The 16,886-nt window shown below is 44.6% G+C and overlaps 1 protein-coding gene across 13 annotated transcripts in view; it reads left to right on the forward strand.

The window, feature by feature from the left end:
• Positions 1–16,886, forward strand: part of FOXP1 (forkhead box P1) — a 391,149-nt gene that overhangs the window by 368,051 nt on the left and 6,212 nt on the right. For 11 of the 13 annotated variants that reach the window (XM_064453468.1, XM_064453467.1, XM_064453470.1 and 8 more), the window contains 6 exons: positions 418–619; positions 725–804; positions 1,457–1,558; positions 6,165–6,286; positions 8,429–8,498; positions 12,147–12,313. In XM_064453468.1, coding sequence (XP_064309538.1) covers positions 418–619; positions 725–804; positions 1,457–1,558; positions 6,165–6,286; positions 8,429–8,498; positions 12,147–12,313 — 743 coding nt within the window. The remainder of the gene's footprint in view (positions 1–417; positions 620–724; positions 805–1,456; positions 1,559–6,164; positions 6,287–8,428; positions 8,499–12,146; positions 12,314–16,886) is intronic. The other 2 variants (XM_064453472.1, XM_064453478.1) reach the window with 1 other exon arrangement.

Genomic DNA, 16,886 nt, shown 5'->3' on the forward strand with positions numbered 1-16,886 from the left:
GCCTGATGCCTTCAATGAAATATCCAAGACGACTGATTAGAAGCCGTGCATAATGATAGCATGGAAATAAGATGTGTGGGGTTTAGACTGTGAAACAATGGAACTAAAATAAAATAATAAAATGATGATGTGCTGCATGAGATCTTGTTTTAAGGTTTAGATAAAAATCCACGATTTGTAGTTCTGGCATCAGGCTACGTTATTCTTTTATTTAAATTCCTTCAGAAAGGTATACATTTATTTCCCTTCGCTGGCTCCTAATGGAGATGTTACAACAGCACTTTGTGCTGAAGCAAGCGCTCGGGCTGTGTTGTCTGCTTCAAACTGAGGAAGACTCCGTTATCGATCATTCTCCCTGCAGCCCTTAATTAGCCAGAAATGCCGTTTGTAACGAAATCCTCGTCCTTCCCTCCGCAGCTGAATCTGGTATCGAGCGTCACGCTTTCCAAGACCGCATCCGAGGCGTCTCCGCAGAGCTTACCTCATACTCCCACCACCCCGACTGCGCCCATCACTCCCGTCACGCAGGGACCGTCGGTCATCACTACCACGAGCATGCACAACGTCGGAACCATCCGGAGGCGGTACTCGGATAAATACAACGTCCCCATTTCTTCAGGTAAAGGGGTTCCGGTGGCGCAGCCCCTCCGGCGGCGCGACTTGCTGTGCCCGCAGCCCGGCAGCGGCAGGCTGTGATGATAACAGAACAACTGCTCTTATTTAGCAGATATTGCCCAGAACCAAGAATTTTATAAGAACGCAGAAGTTAGACCACCATTCACGTATGCATCTTTAATTAGACAGGTAAGCTGAGCCAAACACACGCATTTGGATTAGAAAAAAAATATATACCTCCCTATATGTGCACACTCTGGATTAAATAGATTTTCAAACCTTTGGTATGTAAGCGTGCTCAAATGCTCAAACCTTTACTATAAGGGTTTTTAGAACTGCAATATATAACATAATTGCTTTTGATTAAGTATTACAATACGATGTGATTATTAGGAAATTCATTTCACACAACAGTGAAAATGAGCCTGTTTAAAGATGGCAAGTCAATTATCACAAGCTACAGTAATCTCTGATCCCTAGAATTAATCTGAGCTCTAAATAATTACTGAGCTTTAATCAGCTAGTGAAATGTTTTGCATTTCTCTTTGATTCTGCTTTATGAATGACTAATAAATTAATATTTCTGTAAGGAAACAGAAATAAAAACTCAAAACAATTAGATAATTCCATTTTGAATTTCGCCATTGAACTGTTAAATACAGCCATTAATCTTAGTTCATATTGTGAAAACCCTCCTTTGGATTTTTTCCTCCAAATCTCTTCTTTCTTTCTTCCTTCCCTTCTTCCTTTCTTTCCTTTTTGTATTTGGTAAAGTAGAACTGTGAGCGTATTTTGTACGGGTGTGCTCATAACTGATCTTGCAATCGCTTTGCTTCACAAGGCCATCCTCGAATCTCCAGAAAAACAGCTAACACTAAATGAAATCTACAACTGGTTCACGCGAATGTTTGCTTACTTCAGACGCAACGCGGCGACGTGGAAGGTAAGCCTTAGCCCGCGTGCGCCTCTTGCCTTTGATATCTGACATGTACAGAATAGACGTTGCTGATGACATAACAAATTGTAGCGACATGTGGACATGAAAATTTAGATCGGCAGTTTTGACACACGCTGTGTGTCTTATCTGCAGGAACAATTTGATATTTGGCAGAAAAATTCTTCTGCCTTTGGAAACCACTAATTGAATCCCCATTATTGGCTTTTATGTTCTGTGTTTATGCCACGAGTTCCTCTGTGTGGTTGCTGCTAGCAGTGAAACTCAAGCCCTTCAGCTGGAACGTATTAGAGAAAAAAAAAAAAAGAGGTAAAGTTATTGTGTCAGTAGAAGATACACTGTTTGTCTTTTTAGTTATGCAGACTGTAATCACAACAACCACTTTTTTTTCCTAGGATCTGTAGATAAGTGGATTTCTTTCCTCAATCAGTTGACTCTCAACTACACGTAGAGATCTGTTACAAACTTCCTTTTTTATCTTTAAATCATACAGCAGAAGCTTATTGAACGTAATACGCAAGAAGCAAGCCCCACAATAAGAACCGTGTTTAAGAAAAATAAACTTGACATTGGGCACTTTGATTTCTTACTGTAACCACTCAGATATTGTTAGATAAGAGGTCTGGGGGGTTAATTTCATTTTATATTTGGGGGGACAATGCTTCCTTTATATAGACCATCATAATAGCCACACTGGCTTCCGAAGCTAGTGCAGTTACAAATGAATGAATCCAATAACAGGATCTTGTATCGCTGTAAAAATTGCACCCCCGGTACTTTGAGCCTCTCTCAATCTAGACAGCTCTGTTCCTCTCAAACTACCTCAAATGACAAGGTAGGATGAATATGTCCCATACATGCTGTTTCATCAGCTTTTTCTGTTTTTCCTGTCTCAGCTTGCATTTAGGATTAATTCCTTCAGAGGATGAAGCTAAAAATGGTCCTTGGAAGTTAGCTTGGGTTTTTTTAGTAGCATGTTTTGCTTTTAATTCAGATCCCGGCACAATTTTGTACATTTTCAACCTTGGTCTAGAAGCTCTTAGGTTCAGGAAAAGTCTTGTGATTGCTGCTTGGATTCTTCACTGCAGTTGGAAAACATGAGCAGTGTTTCACTTTGCAGCTTCCTCACTATCCAGAAAGGAAATTAACTTTCCCTGATTTAAGATCCTTTTAGACCTGCCTGTCTTTTGCTGCTGGAGTGGTTCCAGTAGGACTTTTCAGCAGCTGCAGGTGTGGGTGCTAAAGTAAAAATCCTATTTAATTCCAGCAGCAAAGGGAAGGGAAATGGAGGGGGGAGTGGGAGCCCCGGCCATATCTCCTGCGAGGCTAGTTTTAGGAATTAGCTTTGTGCATCGCATAAAATCCAGTCCCAGAAGCCATGTGCACTTACGGCGTGCTTCTGCAGAGGAGGAGGAGAGAGGCTGAGCTGCAGGACCTCAGGCTTGCGGGAGGGGCAAGGTGTGTCCTGGGGAGGGGGGGCAGGTACCATTTAGATACCCCTCCTGGATACCTTGACCTTGCGCAGGTGTTCAGGTCCTGCTTCACCTACCTGGGAAGAGAAGCTTCACCCCAAGTTCCACCAGCGCTAGCAAAATTGGCAACCAACCGCTTGAAGTAGTGGAGGTTTTCGTGCTGAAGACTGCTCAGATTTATGCCAGCCCTCAGGAGCAGCAGGGATGAAAACGCAGCTCTGGATTGGCATGGCGGGAAGCCCACGGGGCGCAGAACAAGCACAAGGGGCTAATTGCAGAATCAGAATAATGTGAATATATACGTGCTGATTTGCGCTCACCTTCAGCTAATGCTTAGGGGGCGTTTGGGTCAGTGTGCCCCAAGTTTAGGGTCAGGATTTGGTGTGGGCAAGCTTCCCTGAGCCCTCTTTCAAAAACACAGAAGAGTGCAGGAATAAAGACTTTTAAAAAAATGAACCTCTCTCCCAAAATGCAGTACAGCAGAGCCTGAGCAGTTATTAAAATAACAAACCCTTTCATTTACTACATTCAAGCATGTTCAGGGTAATTTTTCTGCAAAAGTGGCTTGCATACAAATATTTTTAACAAGGTAAATATATAATCTTACAATAATAGCTCCTAATTTTTCTGTTAAGCTGATTGCTGGGGGAGCGCTGTGAACTGGTTCTGACAGGTCAGAGGCAATGTCTGTTTGCTTTTCGTTTTTTGGAGTAATTTGCTGGCACTGAGTCGCAGCCATGAGGCACAGGCTGCAGGTGTGGCTCCAGAACGTTGGGGTATTGTTCAAATAAAACTGTTAGATAGCAAGTATCCAGAGGCAGGGGAAAGAAAACATTTTTTTTTCTGGGGCAACACTTCATGGACGTCTTGCAAATATTCAACTTGTCTGTCTCAACGTATCCAGCAAGAGCCCGATCCAGCAGCCTTAACCATCAATTGCACACTGGCTTCAAGAAAGCAAGAACAGACTGCAAAGTATTTCTCCGGCATTAAATTTATTTAAAGAACACCACAAATATTTCTGCTCAACCGTGTATTTAGAGACTATTTACAAACTCCGAGGACTCACTTCGCTGAACTTTGCTGTGTGCGTTTGATCAACTGCTGTATGAACTACAAGATCAGCTTTCACTGGGGGAAATAGCGTTATTATTCTTACATTTTGCTCCAGACTTGACAGTGTTCCCATTTTCACAGGAAACTGCCTGAGTTACCCAGATGTGGGCCGGCAGCCCTGTGTCGGGTTGCACTAGTGCAGCACCCACCAGCAGTTGCTGAGCTAGCTGATTTTAGCCCGTAAGGTGCGGGGCGTTTGCATGTTTCCTCCACCTCAAAATCAGGGATTTTGCCAAAAAAATCTCAAAACTAGTGAAATCTGGGAGGGGTGGGAAGGGACAAAAAAGATCATTAAAAAATAAAACCAGAAGAAAGTAAGGGCGGAAAGAAGCAGCCTTGATGGACAGGTTGACTTTCTGCGAGCTTTCTGCCTTGCTGAGAAGAGAAGCATGTTCAAGCTTTATTTTTCCACCAGTTCACAAGCAGATCAATGTGGAAAAGCCGAAGCGCCCGGACCCTGCCGTAGAGCCGGGATTGGGCACCTACAGCCTGAGGAAGCACGTGTGCACTCCAGCGTCTGCTGAGAAAAGGCATTCGAGCCCTGACTCTTCCCCTCTACCGGGGACGGGAGCGTGGGGACTGCGCTGGCGATTGCAGGCAAACAGAAAAGTAGCAGAAGACTCTTAGCCTTCCCCTCCCAGGCACACACACCGCTGCCTCTTAATTTACATGACAAATGCACTGTGCGTACCCTTTGTTTGCACAGTGATTTAGACATTCATGATTAGAGCTCCCTTTCACCATCCAGACCCGATGTTCATTAAAAAAAAAAGACGACAATGACGATGGAAGGAAAAAAAATTGTAGTCTCTTGGTTGCCTAGACCCAGGCCATGTGTTTGGCTGGCATTGTGCCTGCTAACGAGTCAACCAGATTGACTAAATCAATGGTGCCAGTGATGATGGATGGAGTTTGTTCGCCTGCATATTTTCAGCAAATGGCTGCTTCTGTTTCCCCTGTTTACCAAGCCCCTTTCAGCGGTGCTGGGGACAAGCTCCGTGTACAAATCCGAGTGGCTTTGTAGTAGCGTATTTGCTCAGGAAACTCATAAGACGAGGAAGGAGCGTGGTACTCCGTTTGAGGAGTAACAAGGCTCTTGGCACCGATTCAGAGGGAGCGGGGACAGAAGAGCCAACAGCTTGCCGTGACAGGGCGAGGTGTCGTTATGTCCGGCTTCAGCAAAGGTCCAAGCACGTCAGAGGGGTTGGTGGGGCTCATCCTTCCCCAGCGCCAAGCTGCAGAGAGGACATCTGAGCATCGGATGCCATGAGCACAGGTCCCTCTGGGTGATGAGCTGTGGGGATATTATCACTTTGTTTCGGAGAGCCCTCCTCGTGTTTGCACTTGGCAGAGGCTCAGATCAGTCAGTACAGTAGTCTGCCAGAAATAGGAGCCAACTTCCATATAAGAGCAAGCCGCGGAGGCAGGAGTCAGTGCCGTGCTGGCCGGTGGGGTGCTGCCGAGCCCCGGGTCCGTGCCGTGGGTGTGGAAGGAGATTCAGCACCTGATTCGCATTAGCCCAGCTGTGGGAAACCGCAGCAACACCAGCTCCAGTGCCTCCCTGCTAAATTGAGCCGTCTGTACTTACATGAAATCCCTTCTGTTCTTTCTAACTGCTTTCTTTTCCAGGAGAGGACAAGTTTCTCTTTGCAGAGCGTATATATTTGTTTTGAAAATGTTAAAGTGATGTTCCTCTTGTGTTCTCTATGAGATGCGCTGTATTATACAACATGCATGCTTAAGACGATGGCTGTTCTCGTTCGCACTGGGGATAATTGATAAGAATAACTTGAATTTCTAATCTTGGGTTTAAGCTTTTATATTTATTTTGTCTTTGCAAAAATAAGATGTAAAGAGCCGGGGAAGGCAAGCGGGTGCGGGGAGGGGAAGGGGCTTAACATTGCAAAATGAGGACTGTCAAGCTGACTGTGCTGCTGTTCTTGGACAATGATGAGCATTTTCTCATAGAAGGTTTTTGAATGTTTTCTCTTTTATACTTGCTGCAGAATGCAGTGCGTCATAATCTTAGTCTTCACAAGTGTTTTGTGCGAGTAGAAAACGTTAAAGGGGCAGTATGGACAGTGGATGAACTAGAGTTCCAAAAACGAAGGCCACAAAAGATCAGTGGGTATGTCCACCATGTTTGAACTTCTTAGCCTAGCTTGGATCATGCTTACAGTTTAACGTAGAGGCTTTTGGCTGCTAGCTGGTGTTAGACCAACCACAGGTGGTTTCGCATTGTTTCAGTTAAGGGAAACCAAGACAAACATCTCATCACTACTGTTTGTATGCCCACCAGTACCCTGACCCTGCTTGCTTGGTGTTTGTTGCATCACATGCTAGTAGCTTTTAGGTGGCAATGCATATTAACCCTCACAAACCATTTGCTTATGCTTATTGCATTTTATTTTCTTTTTCCTTTTCCCTGTATTTGATGTCTGTTCTGTCCCCGATCCCGTGTCCCTTTGTTTCCACTTCATCTCCTTTGCTGCTGCTCTTGTCCCAGGGTGCCATTCGCACCAACCTCTCACTGCATAAGTGCTTTATCAGAGTAGAGGATGAGTTTGGGTCCTTTTGGACTGTTGATGATGAAGAGTTTAAACGTGGCCGTCATATTCAACGAGGCCGTCCTCGAAAATACTGCCCTGATGAAAACTTTGGCGAGCTTGTTGCACAGTAAGAGCTTTTACTTGCTTTAATTTTTTTTTCTGCTGTTGCTTTGCTTTGCATGATTTACCCATCTCATGTAGACTTGCATTTCACGAAATAGTGACATCACCTTTGCTGCTAAAGAAACTAAATTTTTGGTTGCTACGTGTATTTTGTGTGTCCTACTCTGATAATCCAAATGCCTGTAGTAATAACGCTACTTTGACATGTTTGTTATAGCATTTGTTTATAGTGCAATATAGACTAAAATAATTATCCACGCTAGTGCAGATAAGCTGCTGTAGGCCTGTCGGGAAGACAGATATATGCCAGGAAAGGCTTCAGATAAGTCTTAATTCTGATAATTTTCCTTTGCTTTCAGTTGTATGCCTTGGTTTGCAACTCTTAATCAGAAATAGTGTAAGGTGCTTTGAGACAGAAACACTGAATTAACTTTACAACGTTTGAAAAGTGCAGCGAGACTAGCTGTAAAGATTATAATCGACAGGCCATCCTGTGTCTACAACAACCATGCACAAATATTCCTGGGGTTCCCAAAGCAATTTTCTTTGACCTTTTCTCGAAGGCCATCTCTCCAGGACAACTGATCCTTGCTGGTCCCTGTGGGAGGGGCTCAGTTAAGACTCTTCTCACCATGATTTACTCCCACATGAAAAAAAAAAACAAAACGAAACAAAACAAACCCAAAACCCAGTGAGGAATAAGACTTTTTGGAGATTTTTTGCATTGGCACTTTTTATCTATTTTGTATTCAATAATTTTTCATTCTTTTCTTCCCCTCTGGTGGAACCAGTGATATTTAGATGCCCGCTAAAGAGAAAGCAGATACGCTTGGCATTCATTTTCCTCAAATCCGGCCCCTTATGTAAGCTTAAGATGACTAAAGTAAGGGTCCAGAATAGCACACCAGAATATTTTTTATTAAAACAGCCTTTAGGGCAACATGTTTCTTCGCATGGTGCATACCGTTCCGCTGCGGTGCGCACTACCTACCGTCGTGCCTCCGTGCCCACAACCCCGCAGTGTTCGGGGCGATGGCGTAGGCAGCCCTCACCGGGACCCCTCACCGTTTGCCTGGCAGCAAATAACGTGGCTCAAATCCTTTCTCGCTGCCGTCCCTCTGCTCCATCGCGAGGGGCTCCGCTGCCAGCGACTTGCAGAATAATTTGCGTGAAGTAGTATTTAAAATGTCCCATGATGCTTTTGATCATAGCCTCCTCATGATGGACCTTTACATGGTAACGGGCTCCCAGACACGACGAATACTGGAGAATTTCTCCTGAACGCAGCTAAAATGCGCAGAGATGCCAAGATGCGCTACTAACGCAGGGTAGTAGAACACATGGCGAGGTAACGTCGAGAGATAATGATGTTCCTTATTTAGTAAAGGCAAATATGATAACCATAGCCTAAAACTCAGATATTTTCTTAAAATAAAATTAAAAAAAAAAAAAAAAGAAAAAGAGAAACGAAAGAGAACTTGTGTGGAAAAACAGTCTCAGCGCTAGTTTTCTGGTGTGGGAGGAAGCATTACATGCTTGAAATGCTCGCACAGAAGTTGGTTGCATTTAACTCTCCTTTTTATGTTTTTCTTATGCAGTAACCCTTCTCTTATTAAAAACATACAGACCAGCCACACCTACTGCACACCTCTCAATGCTGCTTTACAGGTAAGATTAATGACTGTAGCAAATATGCAACAGAGGCGTGTGTCTTCCCCACTCATTTCAAAATATATTAGCCTTGCTCTAATTAGATATTAAATTTTAATTCCGTTAAACTTTTTTCTTAAGTGCATAAAGCATCATAGTCCCTGGAGGCAAACACATATCAGGCTGCTTCAGCATTAGCTAGATGCTTAGCATTTTGAATATTGTGGCAAAAAAATTAAAAGTTCACTTATTAATATTTATCAGCAGTATCATAATTTCCATCCTCTTATTTCAGAATTTCACTTGAGGCAAAAATACCACAAGTGTAATTACTCTAGCACAGCTATTAATGTGCTGAATGATAGGATACTGCGGCACGTGACCTTCTATTGTTCATGGGTTTAAAGAGAAAGCAGATCATTTTCCCCCCTTTTCTTTTAAGGGCTATTTTTGCATATCTTTCTATTGTTGGTAAAAAATAAATGTCGCAATTCCTATAGAAGAAAAAAGATCATTTTTATTGGTTTAAACTGGACTGTAATTATAAGACAAAAATTCTGTTTTTTCATTATGCAAAAACACACAAAGTGTCGGTGCACAATTAATAACTTGCAGCCTAAAAGTGTGCGCGTCTCCAGCCCTTTTCATGTGCTGTGTGTCACGCTGGCATTTCCTCCCCCACCCATGAATTCCTGAGTCTATCTTGGAAACCCCAGGTAAAGTCAGCATTTGCTACATGAACCAAAGATCCAAATGCAATACCATGCCCTGAATTTGCGGGGGGGCACGTGTGTGTTTGGGGGGAGGTTCGAGCCTGTTCCATATTGTGTGAATTAACCTGGGAGGCGACACGGCGCCTGGTTGCACCCTGCTTGGTTGTTGAGAGTTGCTTCTCGAGAAGTTTGCTGATGGCCATGGGTATTTGCTTGGGTGACCGTGTTTTGTGGAGGGTTTAGCAGCCTTCTCTTTCCAGAACCAAGAAACAGATGATTAGGATAAAAACGATACTCTGCATTTCTTCTAATTATTTGAGTTCATGAAGTAACTTCTGAAAAGCAAATGAAAGCATGTTTAAATGAAGCAACTGTAAATACCATTCATTAGTAACTTATTTTCCCTTGAGTCTTGTGAAGTGTGATTTTTAAAGACTGCTTTGTCTCTTGAATAGTATTAAGATTACAAGCACATTTTACATTCATGAGGCTGAAAGGCAAAAACGAAATGATCCTGCATTTCTTCACATTGTTAACTATGTGACTAATTTCAATTAATATGCTTATCATACGGAACTGTTCATGTTTTATTTCTGAAACACGTGTCGTTGTCGTCATCTCCATCCATTCTTGTCTTTTGTGATAACCTCCAAACTGCTTCCATTTCCCGCTTTTCCTGGAAGTGGTGTGTACTCGTGCCCTTCCCGTGGCACCGTGTGAACTGAGTGGATGGAGAGAAGGGCCTGGGCCAGATCTGCTACGGCTCGTGTGGCCCCCGTAAGAAATGGGGGTGAGCAATATTGATTGCACTGAGACAGGTCCTTGTTCAGACTGAAAACGCCTAAGGTTATACCCAGGTTCCTCGCTGCCCTCCCCCGCCCCGTTGGATTTTGGATGCTCGGGTGCTGTATGAGGGGGTGTGGGTGAAGCCGTGCGGGTGGCCAGTGCTGCGTGGGCAGTTCGGACCTGGCTTGGGCAATAACCTTCCTCCTAGGACACATGGCCGCTTTACCTGCCAGTGCCTATGTGCAGTCTAATTAATAATTAACGAGCAACGTTGCCCTGGCTTTTGCAAAGACCGGCTCTTTGCATGTCCCCGTGAGCACAGCGGCCAGGGGACGGCGCGGTGTGCTGCGTGCTGCCGGGATGCCAGGCTGTGGTTTTCTTGTCCTGTGGAGTGGCTCTGCCACCCCTCTCCTTCACCCAGACGCCTCGGATGTCTCCTCCATCTGTTTTCCCTCGCGGCCAGGGAGAAGCAGCAGCCTTCTCCCCCTTCTCTGTGTGGAAGGTATGGGGACTCCAGCTCCCACCAGCGCTCTCTTTTTCCAGTGGGTCGCCGGGTGCTCCCAAAACACCCCCTCCCCTATTATTATCTTTATAGCAGATACTCCTTGTGTTCCACCTCTCCCCCAGTAAATTGCTTTACTGCAATTACAAGTTATCACTATGGGTGAAGAACTTGAGTCATTATTTTCCCAAGTGCAGGAAATGTGAACCATTCTTTGCATCCCCTAATCACAATGAGTTTGCCGGTTGTTGAATCAAGAAGATAAAAATAATCCTCCCTGTTAGAATAGCTTTTGTAATCACGTGTGACACATAGGGCTGCACATGGAGAGGTCAACGTAAGGAAGAATAAAAGGGGCCGTGCTCCTGAAGATGCTGCAGTCAGGGCTGGTAGTGCCTCCCCCATCCCATCTCGTCTCCCCCTGCCCAGTCTCTGGCTGTACTTGCCTGGGAACAACTCTGCAGGCTCGGACGGCAACAAGCAAGGAGTGTTGTCCCACGAATTAGGAGCAGGCGAGAGCGTTCAGTGGGGAGTGCGTTTGCATGAACTCCCCTCCCACGGGCAGGGTTTGCATCATGCAGACCTGGAGTCTGATGGATTTTTTGGCTCCGCCGCCGCAGCCGGCTGACCTCCCCCCGGAGCAGGTCGAGCGCTGCCGAGCCAGCGTCTGTGGCTCTCCGGCGCTGACACGGCTCAGGGAGCTGCGGATGATGTCAGCCAGATCCGGCTGGGATGGGTGAAATGGTTAAATGTCCTTCGAGTCCCTGGGCGCTACGGCCTTGGAAAGCCGTGCATCCCGTCCCCACCGAACGCTGGGCTCCTCCGGGGCTCGGGGCTTCTGCGCTCCCGCTGCTGCTGTGCCGGGCACCGGACTGTGCCGTCAACATGAGCTAATGCTGACACGCAGTAAATATTAGGAGGCAGAACAGTGGGAATCAGAAGGAAAATATTTAACAGTTCATTCTCTTCCTACAAAGATTTCCATTTAGAAAGTTAACTCCAGTGTGCCTCTGCATGGTATTTCTTTAGAACAAGGAAAAATCGAAATAAAATGGTCAGATCTGCAATAGCTAAGGTAAGAGCTGAGTTGCTGAGGCTTAAAAAACTTCCCATGGACTGGTTCAACTCTTAGGCAGATGAGTGGAACTTGGACTGATCCAGTTAGTGCTAACCACAGCTTCGTACTTGGGTCATGATTAAAAACAAACTCGGTAACGCCGCCCTCCCACTTGGTGCCCGTTTGCTCTGGTAGGAAGGGGTTATCAGCTCAGCAACTTGTGATTTTTCTCCCCATTTCATTAAAACAAAACCCAAACCCGGACTTAAGCCACAAGAAAACCCAAAGCCCCAGACATAATCTTGCAAAATGAAAATAGGAAAAGGACGTTTTATTTTTTTCCAGGGGGTGTAATTCCAAATAGGGAATGGAAAGCTCCATCCTCTCACAAGCCAATACAGCTATGAGTGCTTAAACCCAGATGTAAAAGATGTTAAATTTCCCTTGGTGGAGTCAGGGTAATACCGATCAGGAAGCACAATATTTTAAAAAAATGGTAATTGCAAATAATGTAGATGTGAAGAATGCTTTGGAATAAGTGAGCGTGTTGTGCAGCGTATAAAAACGTTAGTCATGGCTCTTCATATGTTTGTTTGTGTCCTTGGCAGGCTTCAATGGCTGAGAACAGTATACCTCTATACACTACTGCTTCCATGGGAAATCCCACTCTGGGCAATTTAGCCAACGCGATGAGGGAAGAGCTTAATGGTGCAATGGAGCATACGAACAGTAACGGGAGTGACAGTAGTCCAGGACGTTCCCCTATGCAAGCAATGTAAGTACGCGCGTGGCTCTAGGCATTGTCTTGCCGTCTGCTGAAGCACGGCTCTGGAGGCCTTCGCGGTTTGTTCCTGCGGTTCATGGATGGAGCAGCAAGAGCAGACACCTCCGTTTGGGGACATGCTTAGGTTGATTAGAACATAAAAGGGCCATTTACCAACTTCCGCATAAAACCGGTCAGCTCAATCCAGTCTGACAAGCACACAGAGCTGTAAAATTGTTAACTTGTTCGCAATTCTCTTCTTTAAGCCTTGCAAAACCTCATAGGCAACTCCTTTCTTGGAGAAGAAAAGTCTGATCTCTCTCCCCTTCGGTCCACGCAGCAAGCGTGCCGATGGGGCGGAGCTGAGAAGTGGGCTTGTTTGGCAGGTCTAGAAAAAAACAAAACCACTTGATGCACAACAGCCTTGCTAAGCATTAACGATGGCACACGTGAAGGTCTGCGTGATTTATAGATTGCTCTTAAAATATCAAAAGGAGAATTAATAGGAGCATTATAGCAACAGACGGCAGTATAATGAGTGCATATATAACCGCATGAAGTAATGGGGGATCGCCGTCCCTGCTCAACGGGAATGGCATCCGGGCAGCGAGCTGGCACAGGAAAGGGTAAGGCAGGAAGGGTGCGATGCCCCGATGGGTGTGTTCGGTATTTATGGGGTGACAGAGTGAGTTTGCAAAGCTGTAAATTCCCCCCTCCCCTCAAATTACATGCCGGGTAATTGGCAGCTGGCGAGGAAGCTGGAGTTTATAAGTCTTGTAGTTCTCTGCAAACCCTACGGAGCGGTTGGCTACCTGCGCGAGGGGCCGCGTGCGAGAGCCGCGCCGCCTTTCTTCTGCCCGTTCCTTAAAACGGGCTGTAAAATTACTGGCTGACTTGCCACGGCTCACATTACGCATTAAAAAGAGAACTAATTTGTAGTCTTTTACTTCAAAGTAATTTGAATAAGGGATTTACAAAAGTAAGTCTAAATCAAAAAGTAGAAAAACATTAACCTAATACCACGATAGTAATTAGTTGTGAAACTAATTAGCATTTAATGGCAAAAAAAAGTTTCCCACCTGCATAATGTGTTGTCAGAGGGGAGGGGGCACGGAGGAATCTGAGGCTGTGGGTACTTTGATATCGCAGCATTTTAAATCAGTGCACAAAGTGCTTGGGAAAAAAAAAATCTTTAAAGATGGCAACATTCATTTTTAATTAATAATTAATTTAAACATTGTCTTTTACCATTTACTTCAAAACATTCAAATAATGTGTTTAGCTTTTCCAGTGATTGTTTGTGCAGTATTAATTATCTCTCCCGAAGTAGCGGTGCATGACACACTTTCCGTCTCTCACAAACGGATTCATCTTGAGGCAGTTCTAGTCACAATTTGTTATCCTCTGCCCGTGACCACGCAGGGCCGCCGCGAAGGAGGAGTGGAGGGACGTGGCTTTCCTCCAGAAACAAGACTTCTCCCAAGGGTTTCTCTTGGCCTAACAGGCAGGGATGAACGTTTATGATGTTGCGTTAATCCAAGTAATTATTTTTTTGCAAGTTCAAGGCTAGTGTAGTTCATGCACTTCTCATTTCACCTAAGGTTTCGTTGTCTTTGAAGAGACTGCGAGGAAGGAAAAATAACCGAGTTAAAACAGGCTAGGACATCTTCCAGAACAGTGCGTAGCCATGGCCTTTGTTGCACTTAATAATCATCTCTTAGCACATTGATACCAAGGTGAGGGGCACAGAACAAATACGGGAGAGAGAGGAGGATGGGGGGAGGGATGCCTCATTTTCATTATTCACCAGAAAATCCAATTTTCTGTTGTAATATGGAAATGATTGTTTCCTGAGTGTTTTCATTTTCTCAGAATTGATAATATATGTGTTCTCTGCTGAACATTTCTTTTTGCTTAAGTAAATTGTGGCGGGGTGATGTTCCAATACCAGCCTCTGAGATTCCCCATTAAAATGGTGTTTCTAAGTAGTTTGAAGGGATCTAAAGCCAGCGCACCATTCACACGTCCTGGGGTTTACCCTGTTTACCAAATAAAATCATGAATCAACAGCAGATTTCCAGACGCCACGCAACCTCCTATTTTCCGTAAGCCTGCTTTGTTAATGACATTTTCAGGGTGTTTTTTTTTTTTTCAGAACAGATTTCCTTGTCATAATGTAAATTATTTTTTAAACAATTTCAGTATATTAGAATAAATCAAGCTTTAAACTTTATTGTAAGGTTTAAAGGACCTTGTTAACATGACAGCTAAGAAGTCTAACACTTTAGCTGAAGTCTTATTACCGCTCGTTCGTTTCCTTTTTATGACACATTGAACCACGGCTAGGGTTTTTTTTTTTTCCCCCTTCTCCCTCCCTCTTTTTGAAACACTAGAAAGTAGTCGCATAATTACAGCTTGGGGACATAACACTTTCATCCTGATATGCTCCAAAGGTAGCCACAAAGCAAACTACTCCATGCTGTGTGCACCACCAGAACTCAGTGGCTTTAAACAACAGTCAGCTTTATTAAAAACTCCTCTGTTCCCAGAGTGGACAAACAAAAGAATTACTCAGATGTGAAAAGAAGGGGAATCTGTGTTCAGCTAGGTTATTTATTGTTAACCCCTTCTGGAGTCTTAGGCGCCTACTTAAAAGGAATGTGCTGAAATTCTGCTACTATAAAGAAGAAATGGGAAACCCTGGGTTTTTTTTTTCCTCCCCCCCCCCCCCCCCCTTTTCTTTTTGCCTAGCCCAGCATTTACCTTTTCTGTAATTCAAGAGACTGAATTCTTCAGTCTCTAAAGGAAGTTTTCCTTCCCCAGTATGGGCTTTTGGTGAGGCAATAAATACAGATTCAGGCTTGAGAGAGATGAAGGTCTCCCCTTGCCTTTGCGCTTATTGAGGCTTATTTATTTCAGTCGCTCTGAAATGTTTGAGCAAAATCACGGATTCAGTAAGGTTTCCTCCTCGCAAGCCACTTTGTGGTTAACACTGACACAAGGAGCTGAATTTGTTGTTGTTGTTGTTGTTGTTTTCCGTGCAGATCTCTCCCCGGAGGGGTTGTATTACTCAGATAACCCTCCTAATTTGGGGGCCGGAGTTTTTGCCAAGCTCGCTGTCTGATGTTTGTCCAACACGTGAGCTGCTGGAGGAGGCTGTCGTGGCTGTGCCTCCCCGTGGCTCGGTGGCCCTCCTCGGCTTTGTCTCGCTCAGGGTCGAGCCAGCCCTTTTCATAACTTGGTGCTTGCTTTTCTTTTCACTCCTGAAGTTTTGTGTTTTTTGACTTCTGGGAACCACACCAAACCTCAAAGGGAAACTCAGTTAAAACCACCTGGTTTCACCTGCTTTCATAACAAAACCAGAAGGGGGGCAGAGTTTGCTTTGGAAAAGTTCGGGGACCTTTGAAGGAGCTTTCACAGCGTTTTGGGTGGTTGCGAACGTAGCGGGTACCTGTCTTATCTGCTGGCAGCCCTCTGGCTGAGCACGAGGTGGTGCGAGGATGCGGTGGGACACCGAGACGTGGCCCTGAACAGCCTTTGGAGAAACGCCTGTACATGCGCCGAGGCCACCTCAGCTGCCAGCGATGTGTGTTCTCCTCTCTCCTTTGAAAATTTCCCATCTGCGTTTTCAAAAATAATACTTCTAAAAAAAAAAAAAAAAAAAAAAAAAAAGCCCAGCAGCAGCAGCATCAAAACCAGAAAGGCAACAAGCAAGACTTTTAAATTAAAACAGCAGTAAAAAAGATCACTGCCATAAAGGCTGAGTAGCACATGCTTTAATCGGTCTCTATATGTAGCCACTCTTTCCCCCTTTTTCTTCTGTTTTTCATTTTGTGTTTTCTCCCAAGTGAGGGGCCCCACAGCCTATTCATAATGTAAGTTTTTCTAGTTGCAAATAATCAGCGTGGTTTCATGTTTGCTAGGGCCACGAGCCACCGGGACGGTTAGTACGTGCACACCTCTGAGGTGACGATCCGTTTGTGAGACAATTTACATGCTTATGCTAATTCTTAACCTCTGATATTTGAATTGTCTCCTCCCAGTCTTTTTTCTACCCCTTCTTTTTCAATAATTAGGTCAAAATGGTATGAGCAATGTCCCTCTCCTTGTAATTTTTGCAAAAATCACGCAACATGCAGAGAAACCTCTTTGCTCCCAGGGATGCGTTGACGCGTATTTGTGGATTTGAAGGGAAAAGGCGTGTGTACATGGATGCTGCATCACTTCTTCCCACCATCCCTTTGTTGGATGGGCTGGAAGGTGCAGTTAATACTTAAGTATTGATCTAGCACTTTACAACTCAAGAAGTTGAAATATGCAGTTGAAAGGCATTCGCAGCTCACGTTAAAAATGTTGTGTAGTCAGCAAGTTAGATGCTTCCTGAACTGATCCAGGCTCAAGCCGAAATAAATAAAGAGGGTGTGATACAGCTTTGCACACTATGTAAGCGTACAACTGGTTCACCCTGGTCACTTGAAACAGCCAGGGTTGCCTTTGGCTTGTACATGGATACCGAGCACATTTCCCCTGTCCGGTGATTTACTCTTGCTGTCCATCAGTGCAACGGAGTACAAACAGTACTGTC

The sequence above is a fragment of the Phalacrocorax carbo genome, chromosome 6 (genome assembly GCF_963921805.1).
Source record: "Phalacrocorax carbo chromosome 6, bPhaCar2.1, whole genome shotgun sequence".
In the NCBI taxonomy this organism is placed as follows: domain Eukaryota; kingdom Metazoa; phylum Chordata; class Aves; order Suliformes; family Phalacrocoracidae; genus Phalacrocorax; species Phalacrocorax carbo.